The sequence below is a fragment of the Petromyzon marinus genome, chromosome 59 (genome assembly GCF_048934315.1).
Source record: "Petromyzon marinus isolate PM22_M1 ecotype Great Lakes invasive population chromosome 59, UKy_Petmar_22M1.pri1.0, whole genome shotgun sequence".
NCBI classification, from domain to species: domain Eukaryota; kingdom Metazoa; phylum Chordata; class Hyperoartia; order Petromyzontiformes; family Petromyzontidae; genus Petromyzon; species Petromyzon marinus.
The window spans coordinates 6,810,511-6,831,406 of NC_133725.1; the positions used below are offsets into that span (position 1 = coordinate 6,810,511).

At 51.7% G+C, this 20,896-nt stretch overlaps 2 protein-coding genes across 4 annotated transcripts in view; one reads left to right on the forward strand and one right to left on the reverse strand.

Moving 5' to 3' along the window:
* Positions 1-24: 24 nt before the first annotated feature.
* Positions 25-14,051, forward strand: LOC116955388 (uncharacterized). Of its 3 annotated transcripts, XR_012929831.1 has the most exons (6): positions 103-422; positions 4,360-4,566; positions 6,694-7,232; positions 9,966-10,659; positions 11,075-11,435; positions 11,970-14,051. XR_012929831.1 is itself a non-coding variant. In XM_032976433.2 (5 exons), the coding sequence occupies exons 2-5, from the start codon at positions 4,417-4,419 to the stop codon at positions 11,315-11,317; spliced, it is 1,626 nt and encodes a 541-aa protein (XP_032832324.2). In that variant the 5' UTR covers positions 25-440; positions 4,360-4,416; the 3' UTR covers positions 11,318-14,051. The 3 variants fall into 3 exon arrangements, 2 of the variants coding, with proteins under 2 accessions (XP_032832324.2, XP_032832323.2); XM_032976433.2 differs by having other exon boundaries at positions 25-440; positions 11,075-14,051; XM_032976432.2 differs by having other exon boundaries at positions 11,075-14,051.
* Positions 13,897-20,896, reverse strand: part of WHRN (whirlin) — a 38,361-nt gene continuing 31,361 nt past the window's right edge. Inside the window, exon 13 of the mRNA XM_076052947.1 lies at positions 13,897-20,842. Coding sequence (XP_075909062.1) covers positions 20,660-20,842 — 183 coding nt within the window. The 3' untranslated portion in view covers positions 13,897-20,659. The remainder of the gene's footprint in view (positions 20,843-20,896) is intronic.

The window sequence follows — 20,896 nt, forward strand, 5'->3', positions numbered from 1 at the left end:
AAAAATAAAAAATTCTAGCAGCGAAACAAAAAAATGTAACAAACCAACGTAATGAACTCGGTGACTGGACTGACAACTTTTAGTAGTTAATTATCTGAGGTAAATCGCCTCTAAATGTAAAGATTGCTCCGTTAATAACGCTAGTTCCGGCCTAATCCCCTCCCACGCCTTCCGCCACAAAACAACGCCGTTCCGTGTACCTCACCACGATATACACTACACACATCAAACTCACATTAACTAGCTTACATTTTAAGAGTTATCTACGTACATTTTAACAATATTCCGTCTATTCAGCGCACTCTGCGATTGCCATTGGCTCATCGCTATGGAAGTCGTCGTTCAAATCCTCGATTTGCCACCACCATCATCATCATCGTCGTCATGATCGATCATGATCAATCCACTGCTCGTTGAACAAGGTACGTCTATCATTGCCGGTACGTTAAGTCATCACCTCCATCATTACAATCGTACAGTAGTCACTACAGTCATCACAATGATTATGATCATCGTAATTACCGTAATCTTCATAAGAGTAATTGCCATCATCACCACCACCCATTATCGCTGCTGCTATTATCACGCAATTTGTTTCATAGTTATCAGTATTATCACTGCAGTTACTGCAATCATAAACCACCATCACTACAATCATCATTCGCCTTCATCAATCGCAATCATCACCACCTCCATCAACGTCACCATCATGTGCATCATCATTTTCATCATCACCTTTATCACCATCATCATCACTACCTTCATCACCATCACCATCATCACCATCATCACTATCTTAATCACCACCTTCATCATCACTACCTTCATCACCACCTTCATCACCACCACCATCATCACCTCCACCAATTTCATCACCATCACCATATTCACCATCACCACCTCCATCAACGTCACCATCATGTGCATCATCACTTTCATAATCACCACTTTCATCATCACCTTTATCACCATCATCATCACTACCTTCATCACCATCACCACCATCATCACTACCTTCATCACCATGACCACCATCATCACTATCTTAATCACCACCTTCATCATCACTACCTTCATCACCACCTTCATCACCACCACCATCATCACAATCATCACTATCTTAATCACCACCTTCATCATCACTACCTTCATCACCACCTTCATCACCACCACCATCATCACCTCCATCAATTTCATCACCATCACCATATTCACCATCACCACCTTCATCACCACCATCATGTGCATCATCACTTTCATAATCACCATTTTCATCATCACCTTTGTCACCATCATCATCACTACCTTCATCACCATCACCACCATCATCACTATCTTAATCACCACCTTCATCATCACTACCTTCATCACCACCACCATCATCACTATCTTAATCACCACCTTCATCATCACTACCTTCATCACCACCTTTCATCACCACCACCATCATCACCTCCACCAATTTCATCACCATATTCACCATCACCACCTCCATCAACGTCACCATCATGTGCATCATCACTTTCATCATCACCACTTTCATCATCACCTTTATCATCATCATCATCACTACCTTCATCACCACCACCATCACCACCACCATCATCACTATCTTAATCACCACCTTCATCATCACTACCTTCATCACCACCATCATTATCCCTTCTTACAATGTGTCAAATAGGCCTCGGCAAGGTAAGGTAATTTACCCTTTTTTACCGGGTAAATATATTTTTTATTTTTAATGATAGAATATAGTATTGTCATCAGTTTGACATAAGTATACCACGTTTGCAGTCGATATCACATTGCGAAGTGGGTTAAAATTGAGTTACAACATTTGAAGATACAACAACAAAGTGAGTTAAAAGAAAGCGTGTAAAATTGGAATAATCGAGAGTTTTCTAGATGAATAAAGCGCTCTACCTAGCATTTACCTGTTATAAACCTTGTTCATGTGTAGAAGTACCCCAATAATTACCCTGTAATCGGGTAATTTGTATGGGGTAAGGGTAAAAGGTAGAGTAGAGTGATTGTATTGTGGTAATGTAAAGGTAGGTTCGTTGGTTTTACCCTTTTACCTTACCTGCTGAAGGGTAAAAGGTAGGGTAGAGTAATTGTATTGTGGTAAGGTAAAAGGTAGGGTAAATGTAGGCTCGTTTTTACCTTTTACCTTACCTTGCAGATGCCTAGTGTCAAGCCTAAACCCCCTTAACACTGAATGTTTATAAAGTCACTAGCTGTACTGCCTGGGACTTGGATTCACCACACCCGCCCGCCTTTGTCTCCCCAGTGGCGATGTTTACACACCGCACCAGTTACTCGTTTGATGCCGAGTCGACCTAGAGGAGGCCCAGGACCGGTTCAGATAATCGTCACCGGTGGTGGCCGTGAGCGGGAATCGAACTCGGGTCGCCGGGTTCGTAGTGCGGCGCGCTAACCACTACACTACAATGCGTTACGCTTCCACGTGCGTGGGTCACGTGACAGATTTGACGTCACAGCTCACTTGCCGTGCAAAAAAATAAATTCATTATTGAGCTCCCCCCCCCCCAAAAAAACCTAAAGTGTATTTTTATAATTTTTGCATGGTGCACAGTCTGGAAAGTACCCACATGACAAATTTCAAGTTTGTTGCATGTCGGGAAGTACGCTAAACATTTTGAACAGACACACATTTTCACAACTTTGCCTTTTATATATATGGAGATAGACACACTTTGAGTACAGCCAATTAGGACAAAACACCTCTAAATCGGTGTCATTATTACTCGGACAATCCTCTCATCGTGTTTTCTCTGGCATTGCAAATCAGTTGTGATGACCACGGTCACCCCACACACAGGACGAGAAGAGCGGTGCTTTTTTTTACACGCTTTATATTAACTCACTCTGTCTGTTGTCGTTGAATCCTCAAATCTTGTAACTCAATTTAAACCCACTTCCCAATGTGCTATCGACTGCAAACTTGGTATACTTATGTCTTACTGATGACAATACTATATTCTATCATAAAAAAATTAAAAATACATATTTTTAATAATTCTTTTTAATATGTTATGTTTCGGCTTGGGTCTAATTGTCCACGCTCAACTGACGTTGGCTGTAAATGACCACGGTCCATTACGTTGTGGCAAGCTTCGGGGCCACTTCCTGAAGTCGTGGAGTTCTGTCATTACTAGTAGGGTACATTTCATTAAAGCGTGTTTTTAAAAAAAGTATTACTTATTCGGTACTATCTGCCATCCCTTACCCCAAATGTACGTATGTTGAACTTCTTCCGCACCGTACGTAGCCAACCGTGCTAATCGGAAAACAAACTAAACACAATAAGTAGTTCTAAAGAAATTCGTTTTCAATCCAAATTATTTAAAAGCGCACAGCTCCAATGGCTTCTTTATTATATTGGAAGGAAGAGCGTTCCAGACGGCCGCAGAAGCGCATCTGATGGCGCCGCGCGATGCGGTGACCACCGACTTTGTCCGATGGCCGAGCCAAAAGCAGCCGCTGCAAGGGTGAGCGGAGTTCGCGTGATGGTATATGCTCCTTCACGAGATCAGCGAGGTATTGTGGTTCATTTGTGACAAGCAAAAATAGAACCTGACCCAAAAACCGAACTCATACATTTGAGCCCGAGCCCCAAAACCTATTTGTAACCCCTGAACCCAAACCCTAATCCGAAACTCGAACCCTATTGCCGAATCGATAAACGTAAGCCCTAAATAAAATCATAAACTGTGACCCCCGCATGCTAATTTTAACCCCTGGCCCTCACTCTAACCCTAAACCCAAACCCCATACCATAACTTCAACCCAAAACCTGAACCCATAATATTTTCCATAACCCCTTTAAATCCTAACCCCTAACCCATAAGAAGGTTGGTTGAACTTCTTTTACACCGTACATAGTCAACTGTGCCAATCGGAGGCAAGGGGGAATGGAAACAAACTGAACACAAAAAGCAGTTTTAAAGAAATTACTTTGTCAATCTAGATTATTTAAAAGTGCATAGCTCCAGTGGCTTCCTAATATCGTAAGGACGAGCGTTCCAGACGGCCGCAGAAGCACATCCAAAAGCGCGCGATGCGGTGACCGTCTTTCTTTGATGGCTAGCCAAAAGCCTCCGCTGCCGCCGCTGCTGCTGCTGCCGCTGCTGCTGCTGCTGCTGCGAGGGTGACCGGAGTTTACGTGGTGGTTTATGTTCCCTGACGAGATCAGCAAGGTAAGAAACCGGGCAGATATTGTGCCGAGCAACTCGCGGTAATGACCGGGAAACACTCCGGGGGCGCTGTACGGCACAACCGCGCAAACCTACTGCGTCTGCGTTCTGCGCGGCGCCCTCCCTGTGGCCCGTCTAGGGACCCCTCTAGGGCTGCAGGACCTGGAGGGGGGAGAGTGAGAGAAGAGGAGAGGGCATGGCGATGTCCGAGGCGGGCCGCGCCTTCAGCGAGCTGGGCCAGCTCCTGGGACTGGACTTCTCCGCGCGCGACCGCACGGACGTGGCGCCCCACACATTCCTCTTCTCGCCCAGGGTCCGGGAAGCGGCGGCGAGGGCCGGCGCAGAGGTCGGTGCACGGAGTGGGGGGAGGCGGGGGGGGGCGAGGACCGGTGCGAGGTCCGCGGCGAGGCCCCGGGTTGGGGGCGTATGGTCGAGGGGTAAGGGGGTAAGGAGACGGAGGGGGGGGGGGGTATTCTGTTCTTGGGCGCGATTGCAAGATGCTTACGAGCCAGATGCCAATGTGTATGTATGGTGTATGTACGTTTAACTTCTTTTGCACCATACGTAGCCAACCGTGCTAATCGGAGGTGCAGGGGAAAGACGACAAACTTAAAACAAAAAAGTACTTCTAAAGAAATGAGTTTTCAACCTAAAAGAGCGCCACGGTGGCTAGGAGATGTTAACTACCTCACATGGTATACAGGAGGTTGTAGGTCCAATCCCAACCTTGATGCCTGCTGTACATTCGGAGTTTGCTTGTCTCTCTGCCCGTGGTCACATGGATTTTTGTCCGGGTCCTCCGGTTTTATCCCACCACATTTATAAACGTGCGTTTAGAGTATTCGTCTGCTGTAGGTTTCCACTTGATGGTAAGCCTGTAAGTTGAGCTATCATCTGTAGCCAGGTCTTACCTGGTAAAATAAAATTAGTGGAGGTAAATAAAATAAATAAATTTTATTTCAATCCAGAAGGTTCCGCTGCTCGCCACGACGAGAGGGCTTCAGAAGAGAGATAGAGAAAGTCGTTTTGCCGTTCCTCCTCCTTCGCAGGAGCACAGACCGCAGTGGTTTTACTCCACGGTCCATAGTTTGGGTTGCATGGCCACAGGAGTACTCGTGTCTGGCTCCACTGCCATGGGCCAATGGCCCCGGACCGCTCTTCCGCTTCAACGCATTTTCTCCCATTTAGAGCAGAGCGTTGCAAAATTTGCTGGATTTGAATCGTCACAAATCGGCTGCGTCTCTCTGTCGTCGAGCCCAGTTCGGACTGCCCACTGGATGCTGTCTGGCCACCCCTGGTATAGAGCCTGAGGTTACAGCCAGGGAACATTGGGCATGAGGTAGGGGCTAGAGGGGTAGGGTATATATTAATTTCGGGGTATGGGTTACATGGGCACGGGTATGGGGCTTGGGGCATACCTGTATGGCCAGCGGCATGGGGGTACGTCCAAGAAGAACGGGGTATTTGGTTCGGGGGCGAGACATTGGATTTTGAGGGTGTGGCTTGAGAGAATATGCAGTATGGGCGTGGAGGTAAGGGATTATAATCGGAATAATAATTCATATTGGAGGAATCCCACGAGCCATAAAGCCCCCTTTCACAGATGTCCAGTGAAGGGCAGGGGTCGGCAACCTGCGCGGCTCTTCAAGGGCTGCTTCGTGACGTTACTTATTCAGGACCACCGTCTCGTATTCACCACACAGTGCATTGCAGCTCTTGATATATTGAGGGGTTTTTTTTCCCCCGGGTTAGGGGTATCGTGCATGGCCAACGTATATGTGTGTATGTACGTTGAACTTCTTTTGCACCGTACGTAGACAACCATGCTAATCGGAGGTGCGGGGGAAGGACAACAAACGAAACACAAATAGCAGTTCTAAAGAAATTAGTTTTCAATGTGCTATAATTGTAAGCGACTTCGGTGAGTGGGTGGAGATCTGCAGTAGAGACTCGTTTCCTGTAGCTCTCCGCTACGTTTTCAGAATCAGAAAGGGTTTTATTCGCCATGAAAGTTCACACCGACACGGAATTTACTTTGGCAGGATGGTGCATACATTCAACATACAGGAATCTAAAATCTTAAATAAGTTTTAAACATGTTCTGACGGTCACTCTGCGTGCTCTACGTGTTCCACCTGCTGGGAGCTTCTTGTATGTATGTATGTTGAACAACTTCTTTCGCACCGTACGTAGTCAACCGTGCTAATCGGAGGTGTGGGGGAAGGATAAACTAAATACAAAAAGACAGTTTTAAAGAAACTAGTTTTCAATCTAGATGATTTAAAAGTGCGTAGCTCCAGTGGCTTCCTCATATCAGACGGAAGAGTGTTCTAAACGGCCGCAGAAATAATCTCTAAGCGCGCGATACGGCGACCGACTTTGTTCGACGGCAAGCCAAAAGCCGCTGGCTCAGGGCAGTGACGGAGCCATGACAGTGAGCCCCACGTGTGGACGCGTCCGCATGACCCGGCAGGCGGAGGGTGACGTGACGCGCTGGCTGGAGGAGGCGACGCGGAGCCTGCGGCTAGGGGACCCCGTGGGGCTACGCGCGGCCATCGAGGCCGGGGTCGGGGTCATCCGGGAAGATGGCCTTGGGGTCAGCGGCCTCGGGACCGGGGCGGCGGGCGCGGGCGACCCCCGGGGCCGCCAGGGGGCGGCCGGGAGGGGGTGGCTCTTCCTGCAGCTGCTGGGCGCTCGATCCCTGCGAGAGGCGCTGGAGCCCCTGCGGTCATGGCGGTCCATTCCCCGGCGTCAACTGGCCTGCTCCGCTTGCCTCCTAGCTGCCTGCTCGCTCTCCCGGCCCGTGGCGCGGCACCTGTGGGGCAGTAGGGAGCGGGTCCTGCGGGCCCTGCTGGAGGTGGTGGGCGAGGGCGGCGCCCGGGGAGCGACGGAGGCGAGCGAGAAGGCGGCCGCCGGGGGAGAAGGGACGGGCGGAGGAGATGGTGGGGGCGGAGAGGGGTTGCTGAATGGAGGTGGAGAGAGCGTGGGAGAGACGGACGAGGAGGGCGACTGGTAGGCATCTGACCCGTTCACCGCCATCCCACGCACCCGGGTGATCCGATGGAATTATTTAAAAAGTTTGTATTGTAATTCCCCAAACAAGTGTGCTCGTACATTGTATTCCCAAAAATGTTTTCCATCTTCGCGGGTCCGGTTCGACGACGCCTCACGGACGTTGCGAACGTTGTTGTTGCGAACGTTGTTGCGAACGTTGTTGCGAACGTTGTTGCGAACGCTGTTGCGAACGTTGTTGCGAACGTTGTTGCGAACGTTGTTGCGAACGTTGTTGCGAACGCTGTTGCGAACGTTGTTGCGAACGTTGTTGCGAACGTTGTTGCGAACGTTGTTGTTGCGAACGTTGTTGCGAACGTTGTTGCGAACGTTGTTGCGAACGTTGTTGCGAACGTTGTTGCGAACGTTGTTGCGAACGTTGTTGCGAACGTTGTTGTTGCGAACGTTGTTGCGAACGTTGTTGCGAACGTTGTTGTTACGAACGTTGTTGCGAACGTTGTTGTTGCGAACGTTGTTGTTGCGAACGTTGTTGCGAACGTTGTTGTTGCGAACGTTGTTGCGAACGTTGTTGCGAACGTTGTTGTTGCGAACGTTGTTGTTGCGAACGTTGTTGTTGCGAACGTTGTTGTTGCGAACGTTGTTGCGAACGTTGTTGTTGCGAACGTTGTTGCGAACGTTGTTGCGAACGTTGTTGTTGCGAACGTTGTTGTTGCGAACGTTGTTGTTGCGAACGTTGTTGTTGCGAACGTTGTTGTTGCGAACGTTGTTGTTGCGAACGTTGTTGCGAACGTTGTTGCGAACGTTGTTGCGAACGTTGTTGTTGCGAACGTTGTTGCGAACGTTGTTGTTGCGAACGTTGTTGCGAACGTTGTTGCGAACGTTGTTGCGAACGTTGTTGCGAACGCTGTTGCGAACGTTGTTGCGAACGCTGTTGCGAACGTTGTTGCGAACGTTGTTGCGAACGTTGTTGCGAACGTTGTTGCGAACGCTGTTGCGAACGCTGTTGCGAACGCTGTTGCGAACATTGTTGCGAACGTTGTTGTTGCGAACGTTGTTGCGAACGTTGTTGCGAACGTTGTTGCGAACGTTGTTGCGAACGTTGTTGTTGCGAACGTTGTTGCGAACGTTGTTGCGAACGTTGTTGCGAACGTTGTTGTTGCGAACGTTGTTGCGAACGTTGTTGCGAACGTTGTTGCGAACGCTGTTGCGAACGTTGTTGCGAACGTTGTTGCGAACGTTGTTGTTGCGAACGTTGTTGTTGCGAACGTTGTTGTTGCGAACGTTGTTGTTGCGAACGTTGTTGTTGCGAACGTTGTTGTTGCGAACGTTGTTGTTGCGAACGTTGTTGCGAACGTTGTTGTTGCGAACGTTGTTGTTGCGAACGTTGTTGCGAACGTTGTTGCGAACGTTGTTGTTGCGAACGTTGTTGCGAACGTTGTTGCGAACGTTGTTGCGAACGTTGTTGTTGCGAACGTTGTTGTTGCGAACGTTGTTGTTGTTGCGAACGTTGTTGTTGTTGCGAACGTTGTTGTTGTTGCGAACGTTGTTGTTGTTGCGAACGTTGTTGTTGTTGCGAACGTTGTTGTTGTTGCGAACGTTGTTGTTGCGAACGTTGTTGTTGCGAACGTTGTTGTTGCGAACGTTGTTGTTGCGAACGTTGTTGTTGCGAACGTTGTTGTTGCGAACGTTGTTGTTGCGAACGTTGTTGCTGCGAACGTTGTTGTTGCGAACGTTGTTGCGAACGTTGTTGCGAACGTTGTTGCGAACGTTGTTGCGAACGTTGTTGCGAACGTTGTTGTCGCGAACGTTGTTGTCGCGAACGTTGTTGTTGCGAACGTTGTTGTTGCGAACGTTGTTGTTGCGAACGTTGTTGTTGCGAACGTTGTTGTTGCGAACGTTGTTGCGAACGTTGTTGCGAACGTTGTTGCGAACGTTGTTGCGAACGTTGTTGCGAACGTTGTTGCGAACGTTGTTGCGAACGTTGTTGCGAACGTTGTTGCGAACGTTGTTGCGAACGTTGTTGCGAACGTTGTTGCGAACGTTGTTGCGAACGTTGTTGTTGCGAACGTTGTTGCGAACGTTGTTGTTGCGAACGCTGTTGTTGCGAACGTTGTTGCGAACGTTGTTGTTGCGAACGTTGTTGTGAACGCTGTTGTTGCGAACGTTGTTGTTGCGAACGTTGTTGCGAACGTTGTTGTTGCGAACGTTGTTGCGAACGCTGTTGTTGCGAACGTTGTTGTTGCGAACGTTGTTGTTGCGAACGTTGTTGTTGCGAACGTTGTTGTTGCGAACGTTGTTGTTGCGAACGTTGTTGTTGCGAACGTTGTTGTTGCGAACGTTGTTGTTGCGAACGTTGTTGTTGCGAACGTTGTTGTTGCGAACGTTGTTGCGAACGTTGTTGCGAACGTTGTTGCGAACGTTGTTGCGAACGTTGTTGCGAACGTTGTTGCGAACGTTGTTGCGAACGTTGTTGCGAACGTTGTTGCGAACGTTGTTGCGAACGTTGTTGTTGCGAACGTTGTTGTTGCGAACGTTGTTGCGAACGTTGTTGTTGCGAACGCTGTTGTTGCGAACGTTGTTGCGAACGTTGTTGTTGCGAACGTTGTTGTTGCGAACGTTGTTGTTGCGAACGTTGTTGTTGCGAACGTTGTTGTTGCGAACGTTGTTGTTGCGAACGTTGTTGTTGCGAACGTTGTTGCGAACGTTGTTGCGAACGTTCGTTTGCCTCCGCAGCGACTGGGGCGCGGTCGCCGCCTCCATGGCGGCCGAGTGCCTGCTGAACGTGTGCGCGGGAGACGCGGCGGCACCGCGGAGACATCTCCCTCCTGGCGCCCCCGCCGCTTCCGGCATCCCGTCCGGGCGACGGAAGAAGCCGGACGAGAAGCCGGAGGAGTTGGAAGAGGAGAAGGAGGAGGAGGAGAAGAAGAAGAAGACGGAGGAGGAGGAGGAGCCGGAGCCGCTGACGCCGTCAGGAGGGGACGAGCGGGTGACGTGGCTCCTTTCGGCCGGCGCTCTGCCCCACGCCTCATCGGCCCTCGCCTCGGAGCGCCCGGCCCTGCTCATCGCGGCGCTCAAACTCATCCTGCTGGTGCACGACCTGGCGGCGTGGGGCCCCGCCAAGGCCCACGGCTCCCCCAGCGCTGCCGGCAGCGACGACGGCCGGCGACGGCTGGGGCGGACTCAGGCGTCCCTGGAGCGGGCGAGGGAGGCGGTGGCGGCGATGTCGGCAAGGCGCGCCGCCCGGCTGGCGGTGTTGGCGGGGGAGGAGGAGGAGGAGGAGGAGGAGGAGCGCGGGTACCTGAGGCTCTACGTGGAGAACCGCAGCGTGGGACGCCTCGCTGGATTCCTCACGCTGCCCGCGCCGGTGGTCGGGACGCCCGGCGCCGACCTGGGGCTGCGCTACCGTGAGCCGGCGCTGCCGGAGCCGGTACGGCTGGGTGCAGATCACTGCTAAAACGCACGCGTGTGGAAATGGCACGGCCCTGGTCGCGAGATGTTAACTGCCTCGCCCGGTATACAGGCGGTTTGTGGGTTCGATCCCGACCCTGACGTCTGTGTATTTGGAGTTTGGATGTTCTCTCTCTGGGTCCTTCGGTGTTTCCGTCCACATCTAGGACTAACATGCGTGTGGAGTATTTGAACTGTCATTTGCGGCCAGGTCACTTTTGAAAAAGCGCTTAATAGCTCAAAAAGAGTGGGCCTTACCTGGCGAGGTAAGACATTATTTAGCCGAGTTTATAGTTTATACCCTGGCCCATGAGCGCTTGCTGATGGGAGCCCCGTCTCTCTGGCTGCTGTGTGTCCCGCCCGGGGTGCGTGCGGCCTCCCGTCGACGCGTGCAGGAGGTGGTCTGGTGCGGCCGGGCGTCGTGCGGCTCCCGTGCTGCCGGGCTGCTGCGCTACCGCGTCTGTGGCCGCTGCAAGTTGCTGCGCTACTGCTCCGTGGCGTGCCAGCGGGCCGACTGGCGCGACGGCCACAGGGCTCGCTGTGTGGCGCCGCCGCCACCGCCGCCGCCGCCGCCGCCGCCCTCCAACGGGGAACCGGAGCGGCACCTCAGCGACGGCTTCCTCGAAGGGACGCCGTGAGCGGGGCACGCGTAGGCCGGCAGGACGCCGCTGGTGCCCCCATGGACCCGAAGGACCCGGGCGCCAGCCAAGGGCAGGATAGCTCGCCGCGGTGGCGAGATGTTAACGACCTCGCCTGGTATGCGGGAGCTCGTGGGTTGGAGCCCGACCATGATGCCTGTATATTTGGAGTTTGCGTGTCTCTGCCCCCGTGATCACCGCTTTTTTTTCCTCCACATTTAGAATCCACGCGCGTTCAGAGCATTTGGCCGCTATAAGTATCCACGTGATGGATGAGCCACTTCGTCGGGCTATCATCTTGCGATAGCAATGTCGCTTCTGCGAAAAAGAGCCGTGTGGCTCAATGGGCACTTACCTGTTCAAGAAAAATGGTCGACGTAATAATAATGGGGGAAGAGGCAGAGCAACCCGGCTGTGGACTTTCATGTTTGTGGGCTCTGGGTCAGCCGTCCGCCCGGCCTCGCCGACCTCTCCCGTGTTACGTGCCTCATTTCGCGTCTCTCTCGCCAGGCGTCAACTCTCCTCCGTCCCGTTGCTCGTGTCACGTGTCCTGACGCTTTCCGTTTTTTTTCCCACGCTCGCCTATCTCGCGTGTCCTCGTCCCTGCCCTTGGTAATTTGCCTCGCCCGTCTGTCTCTCCGTCCCACCTTAGAGTAAAGATTGGCGCTGTGAGGACATCCCCCCCCACCCCCCCCCCCGCCTGAAAAGGGGCCCTGGGCCAGCGGCTTCTGGCTAAGCCGTTGAACAAAGATGGTCGCTGCATCGCGCGGCGCTTTCCGATGCGCTTCTGCGGCCGTTTGTGAACGCTCTTCCGATGTTCGGATGCCACTGGAGCCGTGCACTTTTAAATCGTCTACATTTGCAAACTCACTTCTCAAAAAGTGCTCCTTGTGTTTAGTTTGTTGTCTTTCCCCCACACCTCCGATTAGCGCGGTTGGCTACGAACGATGCAAAAGAAGTTCCAATGCAAGTGGGTGGTCACGAGCCGGTGGATGAAGCTCCACGTTCCTATGCCAAGGACTCTGTATACTGACAAGACCACCAATGACTTGTCATCCAGTTGCCATCGGCTCTTGTTTTATTTTAAATTAGGACGATGCTCGTTTTACAGACCTTGGTCTAAATTATTTTTTATCGCTTGCTCAGCCTTTTGCTCGTCTCACTCGAGCTGTTGGTTGAAGTTTGACCTTTTTTTTACCGTCTCGTTAACCGCTTGTAGTCGCTTGGTATAGGTTGAAAACTCACTTCTTCAGAACAGTTTTTTGTGTTTAGTTTGTTGCCCTTTCTCTGTACCTCCGATTAGCACGGTTGGCTACGTACGGTGCGAAAGAAGTTCCCCTATAACGCCGTGTGTTTTCATCACGTGAATTCGATAGAACGCGATGAATATTTTGAGTGAGGAATGCGAATTGGATAGAACGCGATTGAGTGAATGGAACTAGAAATAAGCGGTCGTACCGCTGCCTCCGTGTAGCACAACACAAGGCATTGGAATGCTGCTGGATGCTTCAAGATGCTGCCCACGTGCCGCAGTCTCTGTTCAGCCTGCGTAAGCATCCCACGTGTTATCGCGGACTGTGCTTTTCAACCCTGTATTAATTTGTATAACACGATTTTTCCATAACGCGGTTTTCTTCAGGAACGCAACTACTCCCGCGTTATGGGAGAACAGACTACGTACGTGCGTACTGTCATCGCCGCCGGTGAGCGAGAGATTTTGCCGCTGCGTGGATTGGCACGGGGCGGACGGAAACCGGGTGCCAGTGATCGCGCGGCAGAAGACACGCCACTGTAGAGACGCCCACTAGGCAAAGGCGCCGACTACGCGGGCAAGAAGGAATCGACGATGCAGGGCTCCTGAAACCTTGCACCCGGATTGTCCCTCGCGATGGAGCATCTCAATTGAGATGGGCTGGAGGAGGCAGTTTGGGATGTTAACTACCTCGCCCTGGTACCCAGGAGGGGGCATGGGTTTGATCCCGACCCTGACGCCTGGTGTGAATTTTTTTTATTTTTCTCCCGATGGTCTGATTTTTTCCCTCCACGTTTTAAATCAACATCACGCGTTCAGGGTATTTGGCTGCTGCTATAAACTTCCATGTGATAATAAGCCACTTCTTTGAGCTATCATTTGTGGCCAGGTCACTTTCTGAAAAACGGCTGTAGAGCTCAGTGGGCCTTACCTGGTAAAATACAAATAGTTTAATCGTTTAGTTTTACAACCTAAACACGGTAAAACAACTTGAAATATATATTCTTGGTTCTTTCTGTAAAGTCACGTTGAAGGGAAACAATAAAATAATAATGACTGTGTTACAGTCGAAACGTGACTTTACCGAAAGAACCAAGAATATGAATTATTGCAGTCACGAAAGCTTTAAATAAAAAAATACAACTTGAATTACCTAACACAAAATTTCACGTAAAAAAAAAACGCGGTTCCTTCAAGAGTCTCCCAACGCTGCTGGTCCCGAGCACGCACAAGGAGTCCTGCTGCCGTGACGTTTCCATCGGCTTGACCCCGTGACCTGACACCGGTAAAGGCGGGCCGGGCAACAAAATGGCGGGAAATGTCAACGGTTTTTCCAAACGGATTTATTGTCGACATTACAAGACACCTACTTGCTCCCTGTATTTTAAAAGGAAAAAAGTTGTGGGTTCGCTGTATAATCGGATGTGTCTGTTCAGCTTTATTGACACCGGGCACAATATTAAACGATACTGAGAGGTTTGACAGTTTGTTTCCAGCGTTCTGATTGGCTGGGGTGGCAGGAGGGGCCTGGGGGTGGGGCTGTCGGGGTGGGGGAGGCCATCGTTCTACGATGATTTCTTTGACGCGTGGGTGCACTGTATATATATTTAAAAATATATATATACAATCGTGTCAATGCGTACTATCCATGAGAGTTTTTCTTGGGTTAGATCGCGTAAACATTAATGTCGGTAAACTTGCAACTACCCGACACAGCCAAATTAGTAAGGTTTATCACGTAAACAAAACATGCCAATTCGTTTCTAGTACGACGTTTTTCACCATTAATTCCAACTAGCATCATCAGGCTACAGCCACAGCATCAGACGACAGCCAGAAATCTGGCTGCCGACTTAAAATGCTAGTTGTAATTACTGGCGAAACGTCGTACTCGAATTTTAAACGTGGTTTTACTCTCCAACACTCCGGTGTGCCGAACTAGTAACTAATTGGCATGTTCTGTTTACGTGACAAACCTTACTAATTGGCCGTGTCGTGTGGTGGCGGGTTTAACGACACATTTTTATTTGCACGATCTAACCCATGAAACCTCTTGTGGATCATATTGCTCGTGAAAGCCTACTACGTACTAAACTAAATGCGTACTATTATAATATGGTTTCCCCCCTTTTTTTGGCAACAAAACTGAAACCTTTTTATGTCTGCATTAACCACAATACCTGCAGTCAAAAATGCAAACAAAAATCATACAGACGGGCTTTATTTAATCAGTTTCAAGGACAATGCATATATTATCATAGTATGTTTTTTGTTTGCATTTTGACTGCAGGTATTGTGGTTAATGCAGACATGAATCCTTGTAAAAAGGTTTCAGTTTTGTTGCCAGAAAAAAGGGGAAAAACTCTATTATTATATTTTGGTACTGGCAAAGGAGGTCGAATGATGTAAATGCGTACTGTTTAAATTCCACGAGTGTGTGTGTGTGTGTATACAGTTAGTCCTCATTGAACATGGTCAATGCATTCCTGAAAAGTGCGCGTTAAGTGAAAAATGCGTAAAGCAAAAAACTGTCTCCCCCCATAAATTATGTAACGATAACGTTTGGAGACACGATGTACTACTGCTATGCCCACCACACGGTGAGATGGCTGGACATCACTGAGGGCACCCCGCCGTGTTAATGTATCACTCCGCTCAGCTGCGCGGCTCAAGAAAGTAGTTTGTCGTTGACCGCTTAGAAATTAACGTCATAACGGTGCGAATTCTGCGTTGTGTGAAAAGTGTTCCCGAATGGAAAACCGCTTTGTAGCGGAAACGCGTTTTAGTGTGAACACCGCGCGTTAAGCGAGGACTTAGCGTATAGTGTATTTCACTCGCGCGCGCGTGTGTACATGTGAATGTGGGGTGGGACTATGTCCTGTTTGTCCAGTTCAGGTGTCGTTCTGTTGAACCAGGTGAGAACTCAAGAGGTCAGGGGGACGTCTCATTTCCCAGAGTGCCCTGGGATTTTATTTGGCCGGTAGGGGGAGGGGCGGGCACTGATTGCTGCGTGCGATCCCAATTCGAGTAACCTGCGGAGTCATTTTTCTAATTTGGCAAATTCGGACCGCAACGCCCTACACGCACAGTGGGACCTGCTCTTGCGAACAACATCACGGGATCTTTAAATGTCCACCGGGAAACAGGAAACGGCTTGTAGCCGTATATTGCTTCGGTCAACACGCACACCGCAGCAGTGATAACCAGGGTATTGCTACGGTCAACACTCACACCGTAGCAGTGATAACCAATGAATTGCTACGGTCAACACTCACACCGCAGCAGTGATAACCAGGGTATTGCTACGGTTAACACGCTCACCGTAGCAGTGATAACCAGGGTATTGCTACGGTCAACACTCACACCGCAGCAGTGATAACCAAGTAATTGCTACGGTCAACACTCACACCGTAGCAGTGATAACCAGGGTATTGCTACGGTCAACACTCACACCGTAGCAGTGATATCCAGGGTATTGCTACGGTCAACACTCACACCGCAGCAGTGATAACCAGGGTATTGCTACGGTCAACACTCACACAGCCGCAGTGATAACCAGGGTATTGCTACGGTCAACACTCACACAGCCGCAGTGATAACCAGGGTATTGCTACGGTAAACACTCAAACCGCAGCAGTGGTGACCAGGGTATTGCTACGGTCAACACTCACACCGCAGCAGTGATAACCAGGGTATTGCTACGGTCAACACTCACACCGCAGCAGTGATAACCAGGGTATTGCTACGGTCAACACTCACACCGTAGCAGTGATAACCGGGGTATTGCTACGGTCAACACTCACACCGTAGCAGTGATAACCTGGGTATTGCTACGGTCAACACGCTCACCGTAGCAGTGATAACCAGGGTATTGCTACGGTCAACACTCACACCGTAGCAGTGATAACCGGGGTATTGCTACGGTCAACACTCACACAGCCGCAGTGATAACCAGGGTATTGCTACGGTCAACACTCACACCGTAGCAGTGATAACCAGGGTATTGCTACGGTCAACACTCACACCGCAGCAGTGATAACCAGGGTATTGCTACGGTTAACACGCTCACCGTAGCACTGATAACCAAGGAATTGCTACGGTCAACACTCACACAGCCGCAGTGATAACCATGGTATTGCTACGGTCAACACTCACACCGTAGCAGTGATAACCGGGGTATTGCTACGGTCAACACGATCACCGTAGCAGTCATAACCAGGGTATTGCTACGGTTAACACTCACACCGCAGCAGTGATGACCAGGGTATTGCTACGGTCAACACTCACACCGCAGCAGTGATAACCAGGGTATTGCTACCGTCAACACTCACACCGCAGCAGTGATAACCAGGGTATTGCTACGGTCAACACTCACACCGCAGCAGTGATAACCAGGGTATTGCTACGGTCAACACGCTCACCGTAGCAGTGATAACCAGGGTATTGCTACGGTCAACACTCACACCGTAGCAGTGATAACCAGGGTATTGCTACGGTCAACACTCACACCGTAGCAGTGATAACCAGGGTATTGCTACGGTCAACACTCACACCGCAGCAGTGATATCCAGGGTATTGCTACGGTCAACACTCACACCGCAGCAGTGGTGACCAGGGTATTGCTACGGTCAACACTCACACCGCAGCAGTGATATCCAGGGTATTGCTACGGTCAACACGCACACCGCAGCAGTGATAACCAGGGTATTGCTACGGTCAACACTCACCGTAGCAGTGATGACCAGGGTATTGCTACGGTCAACACTCACCGTAGCAGTGATAACCAGGGTATTGCTACGGTCAACACTCACACCGCAGCAGTGATAACCAGGGTATTGCTACGGTCAACACTCACACCGCAGCAGTGATAACCGGGGTATTGCTACGGTCAACACTCACACCGTAGCAGTGATAACTGGGGTATTGCTACGGTCAACACTCACACAGCCGCAGTGATAACCAGGGTATTGCTACGGTTAACACGCTCACCGTAGCAGTGATAACCAGGGTATTGCTATGGTCAACACTCACACCGCAGCAGTGATAGCCAGGGTATTGCTACGGTCAACACTCACACCGCAGCAGTGATAACCATGGTATTGCTACGGTCAACACTCACACCGCAGCAGTGATGACCAGGGTATTGCTACGGTCAACACTCACCGTAGCAGTGATAACCATGGTATTGCTACGGTCAACACTCACACCGTAGCAGTGATAACCAGGGTATTGCTACGGTCAACACTCACACCGCAGCAGTGGTGACCAGGGTATTGCTATGGTCAACACTCGCACCGTAGCAGTGATAACCAGGGTATTGCTACGGTCAACACTCACACCGTAGCAGTGATAACCAGGGTATTGTTACGGTCAACACTCACACCGTAGCAGTGATAACCAGGGTATTGTTACGGTTAACACTCACACCGCAGCAGTGATAACCAGGGTATTGCTACGGTCAACACTCACACCGTAGCACTGATAACCAGGGTATTGCTACGGTCAACACGCTCACCGTAGCAGTGATAACCAGGGTATTGCTACGGTCAACACTCACACCGTAGCAGTGATAACCAGGGTATTGCTACGGTCAACACACCGCAGCAGTGATAACCAGGGTATTGCTACGGTCAACACTCACACAGCCGCAGTGATAACCAGGGTATTGCTACGGTAAACACTCAAACCGCAGCAGTGATAACCAGGGTATTGCTACGGTCAACACTCACACCGTAGCAGTGATAACCAGGGTATTGCTATGGTCAACTCACACAGCCGCAGTGATAACCAGGGTATTGCTATGGTCAACACTCACACCGCAGCAGTGATAACCAGGGTATTGCTACGGTCAACACTCACACCGTAGCAGTGATAACCAGGGTATTGCTACGGTCAACACTCACACCGCAGCAGTGATAACTGGGGTATTGCTACGGTCAACACTCACACCGTAGCAGTGATATCCAGGGTATTGCTACGGTCAACACACACCGCAGCAGTGATAACCAGGGTATTGCTATGGTCAACACTCACACCGTAGCAGTGATAACCAGGGTATTGCTACGGTCAACACTCACACCGCAGCAGTGATAACCAGGGTATTGCTACGGTCAACACTCACACCGTAGCAGTGATAACCAGGGTATTGCTACGGTCAACACTCACACCGTAGCAGTGATAACCAGGGTATTGCTACGGTCAACACTCACACCGTAGCAGTGATAACCAGGGTATTGCTACGGTCAACACTCACACCGTAGCAGTGATAACCAGGGTATTGCTACGGTCAACACTCACACCGTAGCAGTGATAACCAGGGTATTGCTACAGTCAACACTCACACCGCAGCAGTGATAACCAGGGTATTGCTACGGTCAACACTCACACCGTAGCAGTGATAAACCAGGTTATTGCTACGGTCAACACTCACACCGTAGCAGTGATAACCAGGGTATTGCTACGGTCAACACTCACACCGTAGCAGTGATAACCAGGGTATTGCTACGGTCAACACTCACACCGTAGCAGTGATAAACCAGGTTATTGCTACGGTCAACACTCACACCCTGTTCCGTCACGCCTGACCCATGCCGTGTTTTGTTGTCTTCCACAGAGCACTCGTTGTTGGTCTGCTCCCGTGTTCTAAGACGCAATATATCACTTGTCCTGTATTATTATTGTGTTGCTTGTGCCGACATAAATGTTTAAAACCAGGTCGCTGTCCCCTCCCCCTCAGGGAGCGATGGAGCGGTCTGTGTGTGGGAGTACGCGTGCCCCTAGGGAGCGATGGAGCGGTCTGTGTGTGGGAGTACGCGTGCCCCTAGGGAGCGATGGAGCGGTCTGTGTGTGGGAGTACGCGCCCCTAGGGAGCGATGGAGCGGTCTGTGTGTGGGAGTACGTGCACCCCTAGGGAGCGATGGAGTGGTCTGCGTGCGGGAGTACGCGCGCCCCTAGGGAGCGATGGAGCGGTCTGCGTGTGGGAGTACGTGCACCCCTAGGGAGCGATGGAGTGGTCTGCGTGCGGGAGTACGCGCGCCCCTAGGGAGCGATGGAGCGGTCTGCGTGTGGGAGTACGCGCCCCTCAGGGAGTGATGGAGCGGTCTGAGTGTGGGAGTACGCGCGCCCCTAGGGAGCGATGGAGCGGTCTGCGTGCGGGAGTACGCGCCCCTCAGGGAGCGATGGAGCGGTCTGCGTGCGCGAGTACGCGCGCCCCTCAGGGAGCGATGGAGCGGTCTGCGTGCGGGAGTACGCGCCCCTAGGGAGCGATGGAGCGGTCTGCGTGTGTGAGTACGCGCGCCCCTCAGGGAGCGATGGAGTGGTCTGCGTGTGTGAGTACGCGCGCCCTAAGGGAGCGATGGAGCGGTCTGCGTGCGGGAGTACGCGCACCCCTAGGGAGTGATGGAGCGGTCTGCGTGTGGGAGTACGCGCGCCCCTCAGGGAGCGATGGAGCAGTCTGAGTGTGGGAGTACGCGCCCCTAGGGAGCGATGGAGCGGTCTGTGTGTGGGAGTACGCGCGCCCCTAGGGAGAGATGGAGCGGTCTGCGTGTGGGAGTACGCGCCCCTAGGGAGCGATGGAGCGGTCTGCGTGCGCGAGTACGCGCCCCTAGGGAGCGATGGAGCGGTCTGCGTGTGTGAGTACGCGTGCCCCTAGGGAGCGATGGAGCGGTTTGCGTGTGGGAGTACGTGCCCCCCCAGGGAGCGATGGAGCGGTCTGAGTGTGTGAGTACGCGTGCCCCTAGGGAGCGATGGAGCGGTTTGCGTGTGGGAGTACGCGCGCCCCTCAGGGAGCGATGGAGCGGTCTGCGTGTGGGAGTACGTGCCCCCCCAGGGAGCGATGGAGCGGTCTGTGTGTGGGAGTACGCGCCCCTAGGGAGCGATGGAGCTGTCTGCGTGTGTGAGTACGCGCGCCCCTCTAGGGAGCGATGGAGCAGTCTGCGTGTGTGAGTACGCGCGCCCCTCTAGGGAGCGATGGAGCTGTCTGCGTGTGTGAGTACGCGCCCCTCTAGGGAGCGATGGAGCTGTCTGCGTGTGTGAGTACGCGCCCCTAGGGAGCGATGGAGCTGTCTGCGTGCGCGAGTACGCGCGCCCCTCTAGGGAGCGATGGAGTAGTCGGCGACGAGGAAGCTGATGTGCGACGTGCTGGGCTCGCGGAACGCCAGGGCGATGGTGCGCGCGGCGTCGTGGTGCTGCAGGTCACGCAGGCTCGTGCCGTCCACCTCCAGCAGCAGCTGGCCCACGCGCAGCAGTCCGCTCGCGTGCGCCGATCCGCCCTCCTGGTTGCGCGCGACGGGGCGGCGGGGCGTGGGGGGGGGGTGTCACGGGGTCAG

Excerpts from the sequence above, each read along its gene's own strand:
- LOC116955388 (XM_032976433.2), top strand. The coding sequence starts at position 4,417 with ATGGCGATGTCCGAGGCGGGCCGCGCCTTCAGCGAGCTGGGCCAGCTC. Across the intron at positions 7,233-9,965 it reads ACGGACGAGGAGGGCGACTG|CGACTGGGGCGCGGTCGCCG; the intron begins GTAGGCATCTGA and ends TTGCCTCCGCAG. Across the intron at positions 10,660-11,074 it reads AGCCGGCGCTGCCGGAGCCG|GAGGTGGTCTGGTGCGGCCG; the intron begins GTACGGCTGGGT and ends CGACGCGTGCAG.